At 49.1% G+C, this 22,110-nt stretch overlaps 7 protein-coding genes across 7 annotated transcripts; 5 read left to right on the top strand and 2 right to left on the bottom strand.

Annotated features, from left to right (window-relative positions):
- Positions 1-1,268: 1,268 nt before the first annotated feature.
- On the bottom strand, positions 1,269-2,873 carry TRV_04516 (uncharacterized protein; the record flags this gene model as incomplete). Its single annotated transcript, XM_003021315.1, has 4 exons — positions 1,269-1,406; positions 1,482-2,557; positions 2,636-2,738; positions 2,814-2,873. 4 exons carry the CDS (start codon positions 2,871-2,873, stop codon positions 1,269-1,271), a joined length of 1,377 nt encoding a protein of 458 aa, XP_003021361.1.
- Positions 2,874-4,416: 1,543 nt separating this feature from the next.
- TRV_04515 (uncharacterized protein) lies at positions 4,417-7,167 on the top strand (the record flags this gene model as incomplete). The annotated part of the gene is made up of 1 exon (XM_003021314.1): positions 4,417-7,167. The coding sequence occupies one exon, from the start codon at positions 4,417-4,419 to the stop codon at positions 7,165-7,167; it is 2,751 nt and encodes a 916-aa protein (XP_003021360.1).
- Positions 7,168-8,270: 1,103 nt separating this feature from the next.
- On the bottom strand, positions 8,271-9,348 carry TRV_04514 (uncharacterized protein; the record flags this gene model as incomplete). Its single annotated transcript, XM_003021313.1, has 2 exons — positions 8,271-8,644; positions 8,706-9,348. The coding sequence occupies 2 exons, from the start codon at positions 9,346-9,348 to the stop codon at positions 8,271-8,273; spliced, it is 1,017 nt and encodes a 338-aa protein (XP_003021359.1).
- A 780-nt stretch (positions 9,349-10,128) lies between these two features.
- TRV_04513 (uncharacterized protein) lies at positions 10,129-11,048 on the top strand (the record flags this gene model as incomplete). Its single annotated transcript, XM_003021312.1, has 3 exons — positions 10,129-10,133; positions 10,329-10,630; positions 10,783-11,048. 3 exons carry the CDS (start codon positions 10,129-10,131, stop codon positions 11,046-11,048), a joined length of 573 nt encoding a protein of 190 aa, XP_003021358.1.
- A 2,144-nt stretch (positions 11,049-13,192) lies between these two features.
- TRV_04512 (uncharacterized protein) lies at positions 13,193-16,894 on the top strand (the record flags this gene model as incomplete). Its single annotated transcript, XM_003021311.1, has 3 exons — positions 13,193-14,241; positions 14,295-15,869; positions 15,925-16,894. The coding sequence occupies 3 exons, from the start codon at positions 13,193-13,195 to the stop codon at positions 16,892-16,894; spliced, it is 3,594 nt and encodes a 1,197-aa protein (XP_003021357.1).
- Positions 16,895-17,895: 1,001 nt separating this feature from the next.
- TRV_04511 (uncharacterized protein) lies at positions 17,896-20,376 on the top strand (the record flags this gene model as incomplete). Its single annotated transcript, XM_003021310.1, has 1 exon — positions 17,896-20,376. The coding sequence occupies one exon, from the start codon at positions 17,896-17,898 to the stop codon at positions 20,374-20,376; it is 2,481 nt and encodes an 826-aa protein (XP_003021356.1).
- A 486-nt stretch (positions 20,377-20,862) lies between these two features.
- On the top strand, positions 20,863-21,659 carry TRV_04510 (uncharacterized protein; the record flags this gene model as incomplete). Its single annotated transcript, XM_003021309.1, has 5 exons — positions 20,863-20,905; positions 21,048-21,112; positions 21,186-21,257; positions 21,361-21,504; positions 21,546-21,659. The coding sequence occupies 5 exons, from the start codon at positions 20,863-20,865 to the stop codon at positions 21,657-21,659; spliced, it is 438 nt and encodes a 145-aa protein (XP_003021355.1).
- Between the last annotated feature and the right edge of the window lie 451 nt (positions 21,660-22,110).

Here is a 22,110-nt window from a genome sequence, read left to right as displayed (position 1 = left end):
AAGGCACTAGTTGGCGCCCACGAGCAAGTCGGCCGCCCGTCCCATAAATATAAACAAATATACATATGGACGAGGTTGTCGTGATGGGGACGTGCAGCATTTACGCGCCGACGTGGGCGCGTCTGGGCGGGACAAGGGTGTTAAGGCCGCTTATTGGCTTATGCTGTGATCTGACTAAGGGGAACTAAACTGTATTTGGAAGGCAGGCGCTAACTTATGACCCACTATTGCCTTAATGAGGAAAGTACGGTTTACACGTGACTAGAGCCCCAGTGCACGTACCATCATCTCGGTCACATGACTCCTTCTCGGCGACATCAAACGTGGAAACGACCAACAACCTGTACAATAAAAACCGAAGTAACACTTTCCTACCGGGTACGGGTTAAGTGAGAGATGGGAGACATCAAAAAGGGACCATGCAGCTTTGACGGCGCGAAGGGAGACAGAGGAAGAACGCTCGAGCCAGAAAGAGTACCTCGGAAAAGTCACCCCCTGCCGATCCACAGTTCCAGCTCCTGGCGTTAACGAGCTTTCTTTCCCGTCTGACTGGCCGTCAGCTTAGGCTGCATGCCTAAAATGTGTTTCATATTTTGTGTTACAGTCGGTATCATCGCCTGTAGTGACCGTCTTTCGGCCTGAAGAAGTAATCCACCAATCCAAACGAAGCCAATTCGACGTGATGTGTGGCCTTTGCCGCCCAATGGGCGCGTAGGGAGGATGAACGGGCTTAACTTCACCCCGTCCCCGTGTTATACAGCGACTGAAACTACTGCGTGGGCTTGTATAGTTCCAAGGAACACAGAATATATCGTCGCGAGAATGTCCTAACAAGTCAAGACGATTAAAGAAAACCCATGTATTAAAATTAAGCATGTATCTATGCTATGTTCCAAAAGGTGAAAGAAGAATAGTAAGCGTGAAAGGGTAAGCGTGGTTGGTCTTGGTAATCATGGTAAAAAAAAAGACCGCGTCCCTCATTTCTCCATTGCTGTTGAGCCCCCCCAAGTTCCCCGTTCATGTGGCATCACTCGATTGCTCATGCAAATAAGGAAAAGAAAAGCATACCCCGTTTGTCGTGTGCAAGGTTTATAATCCCCCTTCTAAGAAAGAGAAAGTAGAAAAAGGAAGAGATGAGTGATTGAAATTTCATCTCCTGAAGATGGAGATGCAGTTGCATCCTGTTGAAAAAGCCTTTTTTAGAATCATGCTGAATGGACCCTTCCGCCACCTCTTATTTATTTTTTTTTATTATTAAAAATGATTATTTATGCCTTGACGGCATACTCTCTTCGGAACATGTCATCGACCTTGGTTAGGTAGTAAGTTCCAGGGGTGATGTCGTCGACGTTGCCAACAGGGGTGAAGTTCTTCTGCAAGTGAGCCTTTTCACGAAGGAGGCACATCTGTAATTGTTTAAAAGAAAATGAGGTTAGTCCAGTTTGCAATCATTTCCAACATGAATGTAGGTATGAACTTACATCATCGTAAACCTGGGGATCGACCACACGTCTGGCATCAAGTCGCTTTTGCAGATCCAACTGCTTGACAATATTTGAGACATCACCGACAACCTTGATGCTGAACATGGAGCTAGCCAGGCCGCTTCCATAACTGAAGATGCCAACACGCTTGGGCTGGGCAGGATCAAAGGGAACTTTGCTGAGTAAGCTGACGAGTCCTCCATAGACACTTGCGCAGTACATGTTCCCGCACTGAGTGGCTACTTCGATAGATGGAGCGATACGCTCGTTGAATCGCTTCTTGGACAGGCCCATGAAGGTCTTTTCAACTGTCTTGTCGGTGACCGACTTCTCATAGTCGAGGCTGCGGACTTCAGGGGCAACTTCAGCGAAGGCCGGATGGTCTGGGTTGTCGAGGTAGTCGTTGTAGAGGAGTCGTCCGTACGACTTGGCTACGAGCTTGCAGGTAGGAGCGTGGAAGAGAATATGATCAAATCGGTCAAGAGGGGTCTTAGACTCGTCTACAATACCGTTTGAGTCACCGTTTTGGCCCTTAAGGACCTTCTCTCTGGCGTTGTACGCCTTGTAGCAGGCATCCACGGCTTCGGTGTAGCATCTTATGGAGTAGTGACCGTCAACATAGGGGTATTCGCTGGTAAGGTCAGGCTTGTAGAAGTCGTAGGCATGGGTGATGTAGGTTCCCCTGAGACCGGGCTCAAAGACAATGGGAGCATCGGGTCCGACGAGCATGGCAACACAGCCAGCTCCACCGGTGGGACGAGCGTTACCCTTCTTGTAGAGAGCAATGTCACCAGCAACAACGATGGCGTCTCTGCCATCCCAGCCGGAGGACTCTACCCAGTTGATGCTGTTGAGAAGAGCATTGGTTCCGCCGTAGCAGGCGTTGACGGTGTCGACACCCTCGATATTGGTATTGCCAGAGGGAGCAAAAAGCTGCATCAACACGGACTTGACGGACTTGGACTTGTCCAGCATGGTCTCTGTGCCGACCTCGAGGCGTCCAATCGACTTGGGGTCGATGGAGTATTTGCGGAGGAGTGAAGACACAGTGGTCAAGCATATGGAGTAGATGTCTAGGATCTGTTAGCAGAAGCCCCACGACATAATACATAATACTAAGACAAGAAACGGAGACCAGCAGTTTATCTCACCTTCTCTGTCATCGCAGAAGCTCATCTTGGTCTGGCCGAGACCAATGGTATATTTGCCCTGACTGACTCCATCGAACTTCTCGAGCTCGGCTTGGTCGACGCACTATCGGAGGCGTTTAGCAAGGATTTAGCAATGACCCTTTACTGTGCTAACAAGGACACTGGAACGAGGTCTCACCTGGCTGGGGAAGTAGATCTCAAGGGCTTTGATGCCAATATTCTGAGGTCGGGAAGACATGGTTACGGTGGGTTTTTTTCTCTCTCTCTGCGTTCTGTACGACGCGCTTCGGTGTATATTTCTGAGAACAAAGACTGTCAGCGAGAGACACAAGTACTGCAGGGCAGAAGAGTGCGGGATGAAGACGAACAAGGCCGAACAAGCAGAGCAGCAAGCGACGAGAGTGTAGGTGGCTGTTCAATTCTTCGTCTTCGTGCAGTGGGGGAGCAAAAGGGGAGCGGTGAACAGGGGGAGCAGTAGTGGACGCAGGCGTAGCAGACAAAGTGGGTGAGGTGATAGCAGGGGAACCAACTAGTGGGGGGGAACAACAGCTTACGGCGGGTTTATATAGACAATGCAATTGAGACGGCGACTTTTTGGAGCTGAGGATGAGGTTTCTCCTTTTATTTCCCCCCTTTCGTCTCTTCTCTTCTTTCTTCTCTCTTCTTCTCTTCTCCCACTCTTTATCTTTTTTTATTCTCAACCAAGCTAGCTAGTCGACTTTCAACCGCCTAAAAAATGGTTTTTCCTTTTTTTTTTTTTTGCACAAAAAAAAAGAATTAAAATTTGATGACTAAGCGATGTCGATGGGTGGTCAGATCGTAGGAACTAGGCCCGTTTAGGACTAGCGGCTCAACAGGGGACAAAGCAAGACGTGGCAGCCGAAGAGCGAAAAGCGAGGCCGACGTCGAGGAAGCCGAGTTGTTCATGCATGCGGAGGGCAGACAAACACGCCAGAGCGACGAGCGTAGCTGGTATCTTCAGGCTTATGCAGAGTCGTGCTGTTACTTGTGCGCTGTCTTGCAGCTCCGACGCTCAGCCACAGAAGTGTCTTATCGATAAGATCACCAACTAAGTTTTGTCAGCTTACTATTAGCTTAGTCAGCGGGCTGGTTAATTAGCTAGTCATTCCAGGCATCAGCGTTTGTTGGAGCATGCGAAGAGAACGGACAGGACGGTTCTTCAGCGTTGTGTAAGGTTAGCCGGATATTGCTGATTAACCAGTTGTTTGATTGGAAGTGTGGGCAGTATCCACGCGGCAAAAGGCTGCTCGAGGAGTCCGTGATAAGGCTCTGGCGGATTACGCAGCTATGTGAAAACTCAAGCAAACGGCTGATAAAGTACGCCGTACGAGGTTAAAGACATGTGTCCCCTGCTCCTCTGCTCAGTAAGGAGTATGTTACACTGCTTGCTTCTACAAGTTATAAAAAGAGCCAAATAATAATAAAATATATTGAACACGAACAGGCACAGGGCCGAGACCGAGACACGTGACATGGCTGTGCATCGGGGGCTGACCTCGTAAGGGGAACAGAAACATCGCGAGCAACTTCAACTTTGCCAAACGTGATAACGACTGGCGGGTTCTCGGGAAAGGAAAAGAAGGAGATCCAGTCAGCTTACACTCTTTTGATACACTTCCCCTCGGCTGGTAGAACATGACCAGGGACCCCTCGACGGTTGAACGGTGACCGTCCCCCTGATTTCGCGCGACACAGCGTCGTCGTCTGCCTCGCCCTCCGCAATATTTGAAAGGCGAGGATAAACGGTCCCCTCTGCGGCGATGGGCGACCAAAAGGTCCCCTATGAACACCTCCCGATCCCTACCTATGAAGAAGCAACCTCCTCTCGCCCGTCATCCTCGCAATCCCGGCTCGGACATCGAGAAGTAAGCGACGATGCCGAAAGGCAGGGCCTCCTACACAACCATGACACGGCCGGAGAGCGCAGCCAGCGGCCGTTTTTGCGGGGATACAGGCCTCCCACAGTCGAATCGGCACGGTCAAGTCTTGACTTTCTCTCAGACAATGGGAGCTCTGCTCGTGGGTCGACGGAGCAGTTGCGGAGAGAACTAGAGGAGATGGAAGTCGAGGATCCTCCACAGGCTTCGTCATCGTCGTCGTCTTCATCCTTTGCTAAACGATTCACAAGCTTCAAACGGACCCTATCGTCAATAAACCTGCCGTTACGAAAATATTTCCCTTCTTTCACCCTACCATCCTTCGACTTTCGCTTTAATATATGTGCGGGCATAGAGCATCAGCAGAGATGCATTATCCTACTGAGGGTCTTTGCCGTTTGTCTAGTCGCCTCTCTTGTTTACCTACTCTTCGTCTCAAACTTCTTTTCGTTCAGCAACAGGATCAACCAGGGCCAGATATACCAACCTGAGTCTGTCCGTGTGTTCCTGGAGAACCACATTAATGAAACAGCCATAGGACAGAACCTCGAACGGGCTACAAATTTCCCTCATATTGCGGGCACAGAAGGGAACTACGCTTTGGCTAAATGGGTGGAGGAAAACTTCAAGTCATATGGGCTGGAAAGTGTCGAGTTGGAGCAGTTTGATGTCTATCTCAACTACCCTAAGAAAGGTGGGAGGAAGGTAGCCATAGTTGACCCTCCTGAGGCGCGGTGGGAAGCGCAAATTGAGGAAGACCAGGTGTACACTGATCCACCCCGGGAGCAGACAATGGTATTCCACGGACTCTCCAAATCAGGCAACGTAACAGGACCGCTTGTATATGCAAATTATGGATCCAAGCAGGAATTTAAAAAGCTTGCTGATATGGGCGTGAGTGTCAAGGGGTCAATAATCTTGATTCGACATTACGGGACACAGCCAGACGTGGCTCTAAAGGTCAAGGCTGCGGAACTGGCTGGTGCGGCTGGTTGTATTATATACTCTGATCCAGCTGAAGACGGATTCCGGAAAGGGGATCCTTGGCCAAAGGGAAGGTTCATGCCCAAGGATGGGGTCCAGAGAGGTGCAGTTAACCGCGTTGCTATGGCGGCTGGTGACGTCCTCAGTCCTGGATTCTCTTCTCGGACAGATGAAAAGAAGCGACTGAAGGTTGACGAAGCTAAGGGGCTTCCCCAGATCCCAAGCATCCCTCTCTCCTGGAAGGATGCTCAACACCTTTTGATGGCTCTCAAGGGTCATGGTAAGAAGGTACCCAAGGACTGGGTTGGTGGTGTTCCAGATATCAACGAATGGTGGACTGGAAACGAAGATTCACCTAAGGTCAACTTGATGAATTTGCAGGACGAGGTTGAGCGGCAGCCCATCTACAATGTTATTGGGCGAATAGTTGGCGTCGAGCAGTCCAAAAACAGCATCATACTGGGTAACCATCGTGACTCCTGGTGCTTCGGAGCGGTAGAACCTGGCAGCGGAACTGCGGTTCTACTAGAGATTGCCCGTGTTTTTGGTGAGCTCAAGGCTCGTGGATGGAGGCCACTGCGGACCATTGAGTTCGTCAGCTGGGACGCAGGCGAGTATGGGATGATTGGATCCACTGAGCACGTTGAAGACAGAACAGAGCTTCTAAGGGCTAATGCATTTGCCTATCTCAATGTGGATGTTGCTGTCTCTGGAGATAAATTCTCCGCTAGAGGCTCACCTTTATTTGAGCCTATTCTGCTCCACATCTTGAATCGGGTACCAGATCCCAGGAGAAGAGCAACTATTCGGCAACTCTGGGACAAGGCCGGGTCTAAACTTGAAGGACCCGACGCGGAAGGTGATTCTCTCCCGTTCCAGACAATTTCCGGTACTTCTAGCATCAGTCTGGAATTTAAAGGAGATCGTTACCCTGCCCACAGTTGTTACAGCAATTTCGACTGGATTCATAAAACGGGTGACCCTGGTTTCTTATACCATCGTGCTATGGGCCAGATTTGGGGCCTGCTCGCTCTGGAGCTATGCAGCCGACCTGTCCTCCCCTTTGACATACACCCCTTTGCTAAGGCTCTTACTCAGTATGTCTTGGATTTGCATAACTACGCCAAAAAGATATCTGTGCCTCTGAAACCTCTCAAGAGCCGAGATAAGAATGATAGCAATAAACCTGACGACGGCGTTGTTGACCTGGGACCTCTATATGACGCAGCCAACTCCCTTAATGCCGAAGTTGCCAAGTTCCATCGATGGGAAGGGAATTGGAATGCCACTATATATGACCAGAACGGATTTGAAGACGATGTCTCGGCTCTCAGACGCATGACTCACAATACTCATATGGCCTATTTTGAAACAAACCTTCTAGACCTAGAACAAGGCGGAGGAGTAAGTTTTCTTTCCTACTGCCTTTTCAAAACCCCATCTTCTAACTTGATATCACAGGTCCCTAATCGCACTCAATATAAACATATGATATTCTCCCCTCAACTATGGCCCGAGAACCCCGAAGACTCAACTTACTTCCCTGCCATTAGGGATGCCATGGATTCAAGAGACTGGACCCAAACCCAGGTATGGATTGATAAAGTCTCAAAGATCATCACCAACGCAGCTGTCAGATTAAACCAATAATCTTCTACCTCTTCTCTCTTTATCTTTCCCCTTTCTGTCAGTATATATTTCATCAATGAACGAAACAATCATCTTCCAGAGTCATCGCTAGGACGATTCACCGGAGCAGCTTAACGCATGGCCCTTTTACTTGTCCTTTTTCAGTTTTCTTTTCCCACTCATACCTCGATCACGGCGTTTGTTATACTATACAGCATTTGGCATCATGCTCGGTTTATCTCCTTTTTCCGTCCTGCCTGTCTTCGACATTTCTTTCTTTTCTTCTCTTCTTCTGAAATCCCCGTATTATTATGACATTCAAGTTGTTTTCTTATCCCTCTTTTCCCCCGTCTAGCGTGTACTTCATGATGCTATCGAGTACACGTCCTTCCCCTCGTCTTCAAATACCATTTTTATACTAATTACTAGCGAAACCGCCTGTTATCCTCATTTACTATGGAAGATATCTCTGTCCTTACAGCGTTTCTTTCCTTGTTGAAACTTGGTTGATGAAACTGTCTGTTCAAATTTTGGAACACACATAAAATTACCTACATACCAGAGCTGTATATAATTTCCTTATAAAGCCCTTCAAGTTGTTGAAAATATATCTCCAGCTGAAAAACTTAGTATTATAGTAGGTTTTGACACAACCAGTTTACGGAATCGAATCCATTGGTTCTATCTATGGTTATTAGTCGAAATACACAAGCCATTCTATCTGGCGAAAGAAATCTCCAATCCTCCATCGGAGTTATAACCGGCTTCTTTTCAGGGGAAGGGAAGAGAAATATATGTATGACCCCCAAGGAAACACAAAATACAGAACAAACAAGCGAAAGCGAGAGAGAAATTGGTTTACAATCTGCCGCAAAAGGTAGGAAAACACAGAAAGGAGCGTATGGAGTAGAGCGAGCGAAAAGAGCATGGTAACAACCATAAAAGGGATCAAAAGAACGAGGCTATTGATTTCAGGCCGTGGGAACGTGATTATTGCTAGAATAAAAAAAGAGAGAAAGGAACTATAAAGATCAAGTGGACTATCCAAGACAACCGCAGATGCAAGCCATTGCGTGAAGCTGGCGTAGCCCTAGGAAATTGGATGACACTCCCCATTGCATCTTTCAGCTAATAGGAAGTTTGCTCATGTCACCCTTTCCATCCTTAATCCAAGCAGGATCAATCAATCTCTCTCGTTCAGCGTAAAGCTGTTTATAAGCGCCGCGGATAGTACCGTCACTGACATGGGCAACACCGGAAATCTCCTTGGCCGACTTCCCATGGCCCATTAAGAAGGAAGCCATGTATATGGAAGCAGCGACGATGGAAAGTGGTGAGCGACCGGCGAGATCGCCCATGGAAGTGACTCTGTCCGCGAGTAGGGATGAAACGTTCGTAACCTGGAAGGGGAGGTCAAGAAGATTGCAGAATCGGTTGCAGAGATCACTTGGCTTAGTAGATGTGGTTCCAGTGTATGCGTCGTTGGGGTCAGGAACGCCTAGTTAAGTATGTTAGTACATGGCGTCATATTAAAATGCCACACATTGTCAGCTTCATACCTCCACTTGAGACCACAGAGTTGATGCGCTCAAGGTTCTGAGCTGTGAAGAACTTCTCCAGAGCCTTGTAGATTCTGCCGATTTCCTTCTTTGAAACTCTTGTGACAGCGAATATTTCAGTAAATGTCCGCGGAACCTTGCACTGCCGACAGGCAATGAAGATGCAACCAGCTATGATAACATCTTGGGATTTTCCCTTGAATGCTTTCGCATCGTCAACGATTTTAAACAGGTATTTTGCCGTATCTGCAACGTTCTTTTGAATGTTAAACCCATCACACAAGGAGCCAATCTCCTTATAGGCAGCAAGCAAGGCCTTGTTTGTCTTCTCTGTGGACATCTTGCTTTGGGCACGATGAAGCTCTCTGCTGCGAGCTCCACCCGTACCAAACGAAATCTGCGTTTCGAGCTGGTTACCGTTAAGCAGAGGGTTAGAAGCGTCACCGACACGAGAAGGGTCATCATTATTCTGGTCATCATTTGAGAAAGTACGCCACTCTGAGTGAGGGTCAATTTCCCTATCAGCCAAGACGAGGCCACAGGAGCCGCATATCGTTTCGTGGCTCTCGGGGACGAGATTAGGAGGATTCTCCTTACACTCTGGACATATAAGCCGCGCAGCTAGGTTCTCCTTCCACGGCATCTGAGCGGCCTCCCCCCGAAGACCTGTTCCTACTGCCGCCATTTTAGTTTTATGAACCTTCCCTTTTTGAGGCTTCAGGCGACTAGAATGACGACGCCTTATCTTATTGTAGCTAACGGTAAGGTTATGCTGAGACGCGCACACACGGATGAAGAGCGGCGAATACAGTTTGGCGGTTGGCACCGAACAGGAGAAAACGAGAAGAGCTGGAGGGAGATGCGAAAAGAGGATCGCTGGGCCCTTGTCGGCACGCTTTTCTTCTCCAGTTCAAGAGGATATGCGGACAACCACTGCCTCCTTTAACACCATGTTAGTTCCAAAATAATATAGAAAAGAAAAGGAGGAGGCGAGAGGTGAGAGAAAGAGGGTCAAGCGGATGATGATGGCGTATTTTATTTTTGTAAAAAATTTTATTCTTTTAACCTTGAATATTGAGGGCCCTGCAGAAGATGATGGAGGAGAGTGGCAGCTTCTTCAAGGCCCAAACTGGTTGTTTTATTTCCCTTTTTTTTTTTTTTTTCNTATCATGCTGGTGTGCTTTTGCATTTGTTTGCGCGAGATGCCCTTGAAAGACAGCAAAATCTCAGCTTTACCTTTCTAGAGAGAAAACCCTTGACTTTGGCGGACAAGAGCGCCAGAACCCCCTAGACGACGCCGCAAGATGCCCCGGCCGGGCAGGCTGAAGGAAATCGAACTTCTGCTAGGCTTCCACGGAGAGTGGCAAGGCCGGTCGACACTTTAGGAGAGGAGAAAAGCGCAGCCGTTTGAGCGTGAGGTAAAATGAAGTGAGTTGGTGCTCGTCCCAACGGCTGTGCCTGAGTGCGTCTCCTATGTTAGCGGTCTCCAGTCTGTGCTGCAGCGGAAAGGCTGGGGTTGTCTGTCGAAAGAGGGAGGTCGAAGGTCGAAGGATCGAGGATCGAAGTTGATATCGGCGAAAGAGTGAACGAGGCTTTGCCTCTTCTGGTGACTTTATGCTTAAGTAAGCATTTGCTTACTCATCAAACACCTACTTTCAACCTCACAAGAAAAGAAGAACGAAAGGCGAAAGGACGAAGAGATATCAAAACCACGAACAAACTCAGCTCCCGAAGCAGCCAGCCTGTCGACAGCCAGTCAAGCCCATACCTCCGTCGTGATGATGTCTCAGTCCTTCAGATCCTCGGTAGGGAGAGCCCCCAATTCCCGCGGCCTCGTCTGCTATCCCGAAACTGGCCACCAATGCTAACCGGTCAACCACCAGGTCTCTTTTCTGAGCCGAGCAGTCCGCCAACAGAGCCCGATTGTTCGTCGAAGCTTTGCTACTACTCCTATCAGACGTGGTTAGTCACGAGACCTTGGGCGAGCGTACACTCTCGTCAATTGATGAATAATCACGCTGAATTTGGAGCAAATGAATGACTTACTTACCCGTCCAACTTTTTTTTCCTAATCCAGCCGACCCCGTCCAGGACCTGTATATCCGTGAACTCGCTGCCTACAAGCCCACTCCCCGCAAGGCCAACGACGCCGATGGCCATGTCCAGAAGTTTTCACCTCCCGCCGCTCCCCAATCCCCCGAGGAGGCTAACATCACCGCTGAGCTGAAGGCCTACGAGTCCCAGGCTGTCGAGGTTGAGGGCCAGGGTCAGGAAGCCGGCCAGCCCACCCCGGTTGAGGAGGACTGGCTTGAGATGGATGAGGAGAAACCTGCTGCTCACTAAGTTATTTATCAGTTCGCCCGTCCGTCCGAGCGGCCCGATGATAATATGTGTTGATCGATAGAATTAGAGTGATAGGATGGGATGTCATCATGTATAGTTACACATAAACTCGAACACTTTTCTTGTCTTTTCCCTGCTTGTTCTTGTTATACACAGTGTACAATCGTGAATGTTGTGTTGGCTCTAGGTGTGCTTGATATATAGCTATAACTTGGCAACTGGGCATTGTTCGACTACTTACTCGACTGTTGCCTACCCATTTACGTGAGACCGCATTATAGTGCTACTTATCTTTCTTTATGTGACTGGAAAATGGCCACTTTAAACGGTTTGAACACGTTATTTTATCCGGCATTGATATACGGCCGCGAAGAGCAGCGGCGACCATTCGGCAATATTCCCAACATCCTAAACCCGACAGTAAGCAATCAACAACAACAACAACAACAATAGCCACCCCTACAACTGATATCACATCCTATTCTATGCTTTCCTGGCGTCCGAAAAAGAGGCTCTTCCTATTTGATAAGTTCAGAAATCCAGCCGCCTATCAGAACACTCGAGACGAAGATCGAACAGGGACAGCAGAAAGATGCATGGCCAGTGTCCCCCCCGTGGGGGCACGGACAAGATGGCCCTTTTGAGTTGTGTTGTCCTTATTTTATTTTTATTTAATTTTTTTTCTATAATTTTACAGCGTCTTCCGCGTCTTCTGCGCCGAGCTGCAGCTAGACATGCAGGAGCCAAAGCCTTCAGGACCAGGTAAGACCAGACGAAGTTGGTGTTGGCTCCAGTAACATGACAGTGAGATGGCCGTCGACGCTGGACTCGATGTGTATACCAGACGTCAGCCTTCGACAGCAACCTGATAAACTCCGCGGCTGGCAATCACCCAGTGTGTATGGAGTGAATGCCAACGCCCAAGAACGGCAAAGGGACCTATCTGAAGCCGCGTCAGAGATCTATTAGTTAAATTATCCCATGTGGGCGCTCTACAGGCATTATCGGCCTTGGAGTGGATATAACATTAATGATTAGGGAGAAAAAAAGCAAGCAAGCAAGCAAAGCAGAGGCTGCGGGAGAAAAAAGGGAGAGAGCAAGACCCCCGCCACGAAGCAGGCAGGAGGACAGCCAAGGGGTGCCAAAAGAAGATGAGACACCCAGAGACTTCAAACGCGAAGATAAGAGAGAATAAATCAAGGGAAGAAAATGGCAGAGAGGGAAGGGCCCTGTGCCGTCTGAGAGTCTGAGAGGCGGCTGCAGGAACTCGCAAATGGACATAATCTTGCCTGCTGGCCCTGTCCGCCCTGCATCTCTCGCGCACATGAACCAAGCTAAGACATGCCTTTAGGTGTGGCTGTCCTTGGATGATAGCTTCAAGGCGATCTTTATAGAGCCATGGCAGCGGCGGACGGCGAGCGAGGGTGTGCGATGTCGATGTGCGATGAGGCTAAAGGGGACGCCTAGATAGAGACAGACAGTTAGTTATATATATATATATTATTATATTGCTTCAGGACAGGCCTTTTCTCTTATCTTTTCTTCTTCTTCTCTTCTTCTTCGGCGAGTTTGTCTGCCTTTGACTTCCCCTTCACCCATGGACACGGCCCGTTGCCACTACCTGCTGACTTGATAGACTGGACGGCTCATAATTATTCAACCCATCCGTCAACCATCAACCAGCGACCAAAAAACACCGAGCGAGCCAGAGGAAACGCAGCCAGCCAGAAGCCCGCAGTCGAGCAGACGGGCCGAATCGTCTTGTCGCTGAGGTCATCGAGCTGCTCCCGATGACGAACCTACCCTGTCGCTAGGTTTCGCTCTTTTCACACGCAAGTGAAAAAGCCGTTGCTGGCTGACTATTTACCTCCGCCGTCTCTCTGTCTCTCCCTGCTTCTCTCTCTCACGCCTCCGTCGCTGCTTTTTTTTTTTTCACTCTTCTTTACGGCGGCCTCGAGAGAAAGACCCTCTCCTTCGTCTGCCCTGTACTCCTCTATCTCATGGTTTTGCTAGATCTCGAGAATCCTGCCATTGACGGGGAGCTGGCCTCTCACGGTCCTTGGGCCTAGTACCGCCAGCCAGCTCCGTCCGCCGCACCCTTCGCAGCTCGATCACACTCGATTCCTCCTCGCCGTGCCTCGATTATGCCCGATCAGAAGTCGTCTAACGATGGGTCGAGGTCCTCCCCAGAGCTTGGTCGCTCTGCCAGCTACATTCACATTCCCCAGCTGCTCGACGACAGCGAGACCGCCAGCATCAAGAGAACCATCTCGGAAGTGAACCTCTCGCAGCTCGCCACAGATGCACATTCGCCTACACAGACCATCGACGTCGAGACCGGCAAGAGTATCCTGCGGCAGGCTTCGTTGCGAGAGAAAGCTGGCCGACGGCCATTACGCAACTCGAAGAACCATAACAACACGGCCACGGGAGCTGCTACAACGACCACTCCCACCGCTACTACCACTACCACCACTGCCACTACTACTACTACGACGACGACGACGACGACGACCACCGCCGATGCTACGACTCCTGATACCACCGATAATACTAGTACCTCTTCTAATAATACCCCTTCAACCCCGGCCAGCGTCAATCCCAGCGTCGAGGTGACGGCTGCCCCCAGAGTGTCCACCGAACGCACCCGGAAGGCCTTCTCCAAGCCGTCGTTCGCGAACCTGACCCTGAAGCCATGGAAAACTTCTCGCTCACCCTCACCGGTGCCGACTACTTCTACTTCTCCTTCCTCGTCTCCTCCAGATCCCAAGCCCACGTCATCTGTAGCTACTAGCTCTTCTATAACAAGCACGCTATCTGTCAAGACAACGGACACAGGGTCATCAACGACCACGGCCACTACTTCGATCTCAGACTCTGCGTCCACCTCCCCCATTGAATCCTCAGGTACCACAACTCCCAAGAGAGGCCGCAGACCGGCCAGCATCGTCTCTCTCAAGGGGAAATCCCATGCCGAGTCCAAGAGCAACCGAGATTCTTCGCAACACTCGATACGCCGGAGACCGTCTTGGGATCGCCTGGTGGCCTCCGTCAGCTTGTCCAGCAGCAAACAGGATGTCCCTCCGGTTCCTCAGGTCCCCGTCTCCCAAACCTCACGGGCAAAGCCAGAATCCCCAAAGAAGAGAGACGAACTCTGGCACGTCTTCCGAGGCCTTGATGTGGACTACCAAAAGTACGGCTTTCACGCTCTCCTTGCCCTTCCCGAATCCTAGCTAACAATTACAGATTCGCCTCGAAATCGACTCCTCTTAAAGTCAATGTCCTACGCTCGTCTTTCCTCCCCGTCCTTTCTCGCATCTTAAACCATCCCTCTAATCACAATCTCCGGCCAGAAGACTTGGACAGACGTACAAACATACTTAATAGATGGTGGACCGGCTTGTTGGAGCTACTCAATGGACGAAATGGCCAGTCTATTACTGGAACAGACAGGCCCGTCTACCTGGAATCAATTGTTGCCATCATGACTCGGCCAGAATGGCGAGTCCCTTTCCAGTCAAACGTATCTGGCTCTTCCTCTACTTCTACATCGAGGGTCGACTTGGCCGCTAGGTCTTACACCTCTCTGGAGACGACAGGATCCGACTTTCTAGCGGAATCAATCCACCATAATATCCGCAATACCTTCAACCAGAACTTACTTTCCCAGGTTGGCTACTCAATTGATCGTATGTCCGTGAGACATACTCCGGCTAGCCTGGTCTCCTTCTGTGGTAAAACTTGTGCGTACGCCTTCTTCTTCTGTCCCGATGTCGCCAACGTCCTAGTAAAGCTCTGGAATATTTCGCCTACCTTACTCCGGAACGTCATAAATGAATTTGACCCTGGTCATGACCATGTGCTTAGAGGAGTGATGGCTGAGGAAATCTCATCCCAATTTCCCCCAGCTGTTCGGAACCTTGCGTTTTCCGGTCATTCGTCCTTCCTACGCGCTCTGCGGCGTAATACTTCAGTCCCGCTTGCTGCTGCCCAAATCAACTGGTTCGGCCCATGGGCGCCTCGCTGGGCCGGCCGGGATACAGACCTTTTCTTTGTCTTCTTGAAACATTTCTACCTCCTAATCACAGACCTGCTTCCATCAATTAGCGACATGTCGAAAAGGATATACGTTCCCGGATTTATTCCAGTGCACGCGCAAATGCTTATAGTCCTGCAAAATACCCTTAGCAAGCATACCGGGCTACAGCCCACGGATGCCCTTCATAGCACAGCAAGTGCGACGTTTGATGATCTGCTGGACGGCGCAGAGACATCTGCTAGCCTACCCCTGAGGCAAACCAATTCACTGATATTAATGTCTGAGAGCAGGCTGATCATGACCCTGCGGGATTTCCTTGCAGACTCCTCGATGCAGCAGCTGACAAAACAGCTATTCATTGAATCATTCTGCAAGATCCTCAAACTTGGCGCACGGAAGACGTCTTTATACGACCATAACGCTTGTTTTGCCTTATGCGACTTTGTCGAGGAACTTATCCCAATATTACCTCCATACTGCCGTACCAATGACGTGTCTGATCCTCTTGACTGGGACTTTTGGCTGGATGTCTGCCTGGAAATGCTCAAAAGCAACAATTCTCTTACGGAAGTCCGGACTTTTGCCTTTATTTTCACTGGCTGGGCGGAGATCAACCATGATATCAGACGGAAGGAAAGGCTGTGCCTCGATATGCTACTAAGCACTGCCCTTTTCACCGAATATTTTAATCACTGGAGCCCCATGGTCCGCGGATACTATCACCGCTTGATTTGCTGGAGATTAGCTCGGCATGATGGTACACAACAGTCAGAGCTTGATATGTATGTCTTTTAGGGCGTGACTCTCCGTTTCTCTTTACTAACAGTTCTACTACAGTCGTATCTACCAAACCTTACTGGATAAATTAGGGCACATCTGGGAGCAGTTTGTTAACCATCAGTCAATTGCAGAGAAGGGACTTGTGGCGCCTGTATCGACTGCCCCATGTACACCAGCTCCTGGACGCCGTCTTATTATCATCAGAAACGACTATTTCCCGCCAGCCCCAAGTATGTTTGTGTGTCTGGACAATATCCTGCCACCTTCGATGGCAATCCGCTCGCATAATGGAGAATCCTCAAATAAAGCCCAATCTTTAACAGCGGAAGCCGAATCCACTTCACCACAGTTAAAGAAGACTTGGAAAATACTCAGAACTATATTTAAAAGCAACTCAAATCCCAAGCCTGGAGAAGTGACCCCTCCTGGTAGCTCGAGCCCAGAGACTGCTAGCACTACAACAGCCAGTGAAGGCCGCAGTGCAGGCGAACACCCTAAAGAAGATGGAACAGGTCCCGGCCCGGAATCAGGATCGAGCGCCACTCCGCGACAAGCGTACACTTTCCGGTTTTGCCTGGAGTGGATTGACCGCCAAAGATGGCCAAGTAGGAATAGGCAGCTCTACCCCCCATCGCTCCCGGCGCCAGCTCGCCTGTTCCTCCATGCACTCCAAAAGCCTCCCGTTAATATATCCGACTCAAGTTCTGGTTCCAGGTCCCATTCACGCTCAGGTACGGGGTCTGAAGACAGTTCTGAAACCGATTCGGCTGCCGAAGAGCCCGATTCCCGGGTAACCAGTGGGACGATCGCTCCTCGTCCAAACAATGCGTCAAAGAATCTCTTCGCCGCACGTATTCATCCTGCAAGCAATGGTCAAATGAACAAGTATGCAGGTAGAGCACTTGCTGAATGGGCCATGGTCGTATCAGAGTGTGACAATTTCTTTGAACGAAGGCGCGACGAAGGTGTCCCTTGTGACCGGTTGGTTGAAGTCCCAACCCTCGGTGCCGACAGCTTCCGCAAATAAAGACGTACCTTGGAACAAAAATCAGCAGAAGAAAAAAAAATCCAACACATAATAAAAGCAAAATTGACAGTTGGGAAAAAAATGAATGAGAAAAATGATATCCCTGGCCCGTGAGCCTGCTTTCAGAGAACCTATCTACCACCCCCATATATAATTTCCCATCCGTCCCACTAAAAAGAAAGACGACCTACTACTTACGTCACCATCACATTCGCTTTATCTGCCCACTCTAGCAGGGGTAATTATCACCTGCACTTCACTTCTTCAAGTTGGTTACATGACTGCGCCATTCTGGATGGCAGTCAAGATACCCTTCACCCACTCTAATACCCCCTGCAAATACAGGTTTCCTCAAGACTCGCATCGCATCGCATGACGCCCGTATAACGCATTGCATTGTAGTATTTACTTGTTCAATTCTTCTTCCCTTTCATTATTCTACCTACCCTTCCCCTGTTTACATCTTTCCTCTCTCCCGTTTTTTCTGTGTATAGATTCGCTTGGCTATGCATCTATTACTGTCCCCGGACTCAACCTTTCTAATTTATTGCTTTTACTCACGTCCATTGTTTGGTCCGTGAGATGTCAAGACCACTCATTAGCATTGCGCATGTACAGTTAGGAGTAACCCGGTGCTTCTCCTTTTCGTTTTCTCTTTCATCCCCCCTTGGAGTCTTGATTATTCTATTGTTTATAATGGTGGGAATATATTCGATAGCATGGTATTGACACAAAATATGAACCTGTAATAAAGATTCTTTTTAATGACCTTTTTTGTATGAAATATTATTATCATACCAGTGGTAGAAATAGCCTATCGCTATTTATAGGTAAAGGGGCGATAATGAGGCTGAAAATATTCACGTGACACTTATCTGTCAGCCTCCTCAAGCCACAAAGTGAAGCTTTAGAGCTTGACCTTTCAACGACAGGTTGAGACCGTGATCCTGGCTGGGAAGAGCTACGCTGCTCTCTGAAAAGAGCCCGGGCAGCAAGGCACCATGTCTGAAAATGCTCCCCATGTCAAGTCTATATTCGACACTCCTCCAAGTAAACCGTCCACGGCGAAAAGATCACATTTTGAGCGCCAGAAAGCCGAAGCCGAAGCCAAAAGGCAGAGAGATAAGGCAGAGACGGCCGCTGTCTACGAAGACTTTGTGAAATCATTCGACCAAGATTCAAGCCCATCTACTTCCTCCAATGCGTTCGGTGGACGATCCACCCAGCAACATCATCATCATGCGTCTGCGACAGGCCACGGCCCCTTTAGCGGCGGTCCATCGAAACGACACTTTGCCGGGCCCATGAGAACTACCTCAGAATCGCTCGGAAAACCACCTTTATCGTTCTCCAAGAAACGACCATTCGAGTCTCTAAGAGACTCTCAACGAGACCGGGACAAGCCCCGTGGGATATTTGGTTTTGAAGGCGCGCGGACGGGCGACTCGTTGAACGCATTCCAGGCATCAGACGACGAAGAGGAGACAACTATTGATAAAAAGGAGGCGGAGAAAGCAGCTGCGAAGCCTACATTGCATCTCGCTTCCCTACCTCCCGGTACGTCTCCTGCTGTTGTAAAGTCGTTGATTCCTCCGATATTGGTTGTAGACAATGTCAAGATATTACCACCTCCGCCGCCGTCAACACATGGAGTGAACGAAAAGAGAATATGGTCTGCTATTGTTACACTGGCTCATGACACTGCCGCCACGGATATGGATACTGTGGTAAGCTCATTACAGAATAAGTACTTGGGCTGGGGGTTTTATTTGTCGATTTCTAGACATCTATCGTCGGCAGCCATTCATTCAAGTATACCCATAGCTCCCGGCTCTACGTCATTAACAAACCAACCCTTCGGTGCTCGGCCCATAACTCGTGCCAGTCAGTTTGGGCGTGGAGGGCCTCATCGTTCTGGAATCGCGCCACCTTCATCATATGATTCCAGATATGGGGGTAGGAGTAACCCGGGGCTTCAAGTCGACGTTAAGCCACCTTCAGACTTGCGACAATTGAAACTGATACATAAGACAATCGAGAATCTATTAACGTTCGGACCTGAATTCGAGGCCCTGCTTATGAGTAGGCCGGAAGTTCAAAAGGAGGAAAAATGGGCCTGGATATGGAATTCAAAGAGTACCGGAGGGGTATGGTATAGGTGGAAATTGTGGGATATTTTGACGAATCCCGGCAAAAGACGCGGTAGAGGGCGAAACCATGCTTCAACTACCGTCATATTCGAGAATGGCCCTATGTGGTCAGAGCCAGAGAGAAACTTACGGTTTGAATACACTACCAAACTTGAAGAGTTTGTTTCAGACGAAGACTATGATTCCTCTGATGAAGATGATTCAGATAGAGAGGAAGAGAAGAGGCGGGATGACGCTGCAAATGATACAGGGAATGATGGAACTGGCCATTTGAATCCCTTGCAAAAGGCAAAGCTCACACACCTACTGGCCAGACTTCCTACGTCACACTCAAAACTTCGGCGGGGCGATGTGGCGCGTGTCACTGCATTTGCAATCAAGCATGCTGGTGGGGGAGGAGATGAGGTTGTTGATATGATTGTATCCAATGTGAATAAGCCCTTTGCTTATACCTCTGCCAACCCAGAACGGCAAAAGGACGAAAATGGAGCTTCGGGGTCAAACAAGAACGACGTTGACGAACCTGTCAAACCGGATAATGAATCCACGGAGCAAAGCAAGAAAACAACTGCTGATGAGAAATTAGATACATCGTCAGCCAGTTTGGTTGGCCTCTATATCATTTCAGATATCCTTTCGTCATCGTCTACCAGCGGTGTACGGCATGCATGGCGCTATCGACAACTCTTTGAAAATTCCCTGAAACAACAGAAGACGTTCGAGAAGCTCGGTCGAGTAGAGAAGGAACTTGGATGGGGCAGGTTGAAAATTGAGAAATGGAGGCGAAGTATCGGCATTCTTCTCAATCTGTGGGAAGGCTGGTGTGTTTTCCCACAGGCTAGCCACGAAGCATTTGTCAACTCCTTCGACCACCCTCCACCTACTGAAAAAGAACAAGCTGAAGAAAAGGCTCGTGTGGCAGAAGGAAAAGAGACAGGGGTATTTGGCAGCAAAGGCAAAAACAAATGGAAAGCCGTTGAAGATACCGAGACAACAGGGCAGTTTGATCCTGCTGCTAACCCCACGGACGGTGGCGACCCTATGGACCTGGACATTGACGGAGCTCCTATTGCCGATGACGACCTAAATGGCGAAATCTTCTCCGATATAGACGGAGTCCCCATGGAGGACAGCGATCTGGAAGAGGTCAAGGACGCTGGTTTGGGTCAAGATAAGCCACCTAGCAAGGAGCAAGAGGAAAAACTAGTTACAAAAGAAGAGATTACACCACAGGACCCTATACCTCAACCCGCAGAGCCTGCTCAACCTGCTCAAAAACGCCGTCGGCCCAAGGCAGAGGACATGTTTGCAGACTCAGAGTCCGAAGGCTAATAAGTAGTCTTGCCAGCGTTTGAAGAAATCATTTTCACCGTCTTTATCTTATGGATACATCAATCTATCTTCCTCCTTCATGTAAATTATATTCAATACTATTTTTTTGAAGCATCAACAGTCAACAGCCGGATCTTCACTGTGATGTTGAAAGAAGTAAAAATATATATGTTTTGACTTCGAAACGGGGACTAAACGCCAAGAGTTTTTCCTTTGGCCGCCAAACCCCCCACCATATAAATAGAAAAAGCCCCTCCGTCACTTTCTTCGCGCCCAAAGACATAATCGCAGACAAGCAGTTCGATCGAAGAGACATAGAAGCGGCTACGAGGCTACATTAAAGACAAGATGGCTGGTGGGTTTCTCCCTTTATGCGGTTTCCAAAAAGCCCTGGATCATAGTGATATTGCATTCAAAACTTCTTTCCACTCGCATCCATGGGATGGGAGGAATATCTTGCTATGAATCCCCTATTTAAGACTCTAGATGGCTAATGAGACGGTTTCTATAGACTTCACACAGGTTGCTAGTACGTCCCTACCAATATCCTTAACCGTGATATCTTCCCACTTGCTGCCTTCTACGGTAGTGAGAGAGCGTATATCTATAGCCGGATGCAAAGCAACCAGAGCGAAGAAGAGGCCCTAACAGAAATCGCGTTCATGGAACAGAACAATTCGTCGAGTTCTACTACAAGACCTTCGATGAGAACCGGGGTAACCTTGGAAGCCTCTACGTAAGAGCTTGATGCGACCTTTCAAAGACGGAACTACCAGGCGTGGAGAGCTAATAAAGATATGACACTATAGCGCGACCAGTCTATGTTGACGTTCGAAACCACATCCATCCAAGGAGCTGTTGCTATTCTGGAGAAGTTGACTGTGAGTACTGCCATGCGCAGGAAAAGCTGGTGAATCCAGGCTGTTGCGCAAGTCCCGGTTAACCTTGGCCATGATCATCTCTCGCTGACTTTGACCACTATAGTCTCTGCCATTCGAGAAAGTCGCCCATCAAGTAGCTACCCTTGACGCCCAGCCATCAAACGAGAACGGTGGAATTATGGTCATGGTCACCGGCGCTCTCCTGGTATGGAATATCCTTATCCTGCTTATCACGCATTATTCCCGAGTATGAAATTGTACATGCGTCTCCTGACTCTCATCTCGCAGGTTGACGACTCGCCAGCGCCCATGAACTACAGCCAGACCTTCCAGCTCCTCCCCGATGGTGCCGGAAGCTACTTCGTCTTTAACGATGTTTTCCGCCTTGTCTATGGCTCTTGAGCGACGCACTGAGAAGAAAAACGGAGGACTCTATAAACAGCAGTTAGCCGGAGGAATAAAAGAATACAGGCAACCACTGTTGTAATTAGTTAACTAGTATTTCAGGTCGTGTTCTATGATAAATTTCTCCTGACCAGTCGCATCTGAGACTGCTCGTCTCCAGCCATTATCAGCTATGAGCGGCCTTAAATGACCGACCAACCCGTGGTACGTACTGGTACGGCCGCCTGAGAGCCTGCCTGCTCCTGGGAAGCCGTTGGATCAGCTGTCCACGTATAACTGCGTGGCGGCGCCTGTGCAGAGCAACTCTTTAGGCTGCAACATTGTCCATTCGGGCTTAAATAGCCGCATCACACTCCCCTAGGCTAACCAAGTGCCCTATTCTGACTCTCTCTTTCAGCTTTGTCTTCCACCTTCATCCCGTCGAGTCTTCCGAGTAGTTAAACAGGCT

Source organism: Trichophyton verrucosum (genome assembly GCF_000151505.1).
Source record: "Trichophyton verrucosum HKI 0517 chromosome Unknown contig00352_1.f1.exp, whole genome shotgun sequence".
In the NCBI taxonomy this organism is placed as follows: domain Eukaryota; kingdom Fungi; phylum Ascomycota; class Eurotiomycetes; order Onygenales; family Arthrodermataceae; genus Trichophyton; species Trichophyton verrucosum.
Note: the sequence above shows the minus strand (reverse complement) of the source record. Positions and strands in the feature narration are given on the sequence as shown.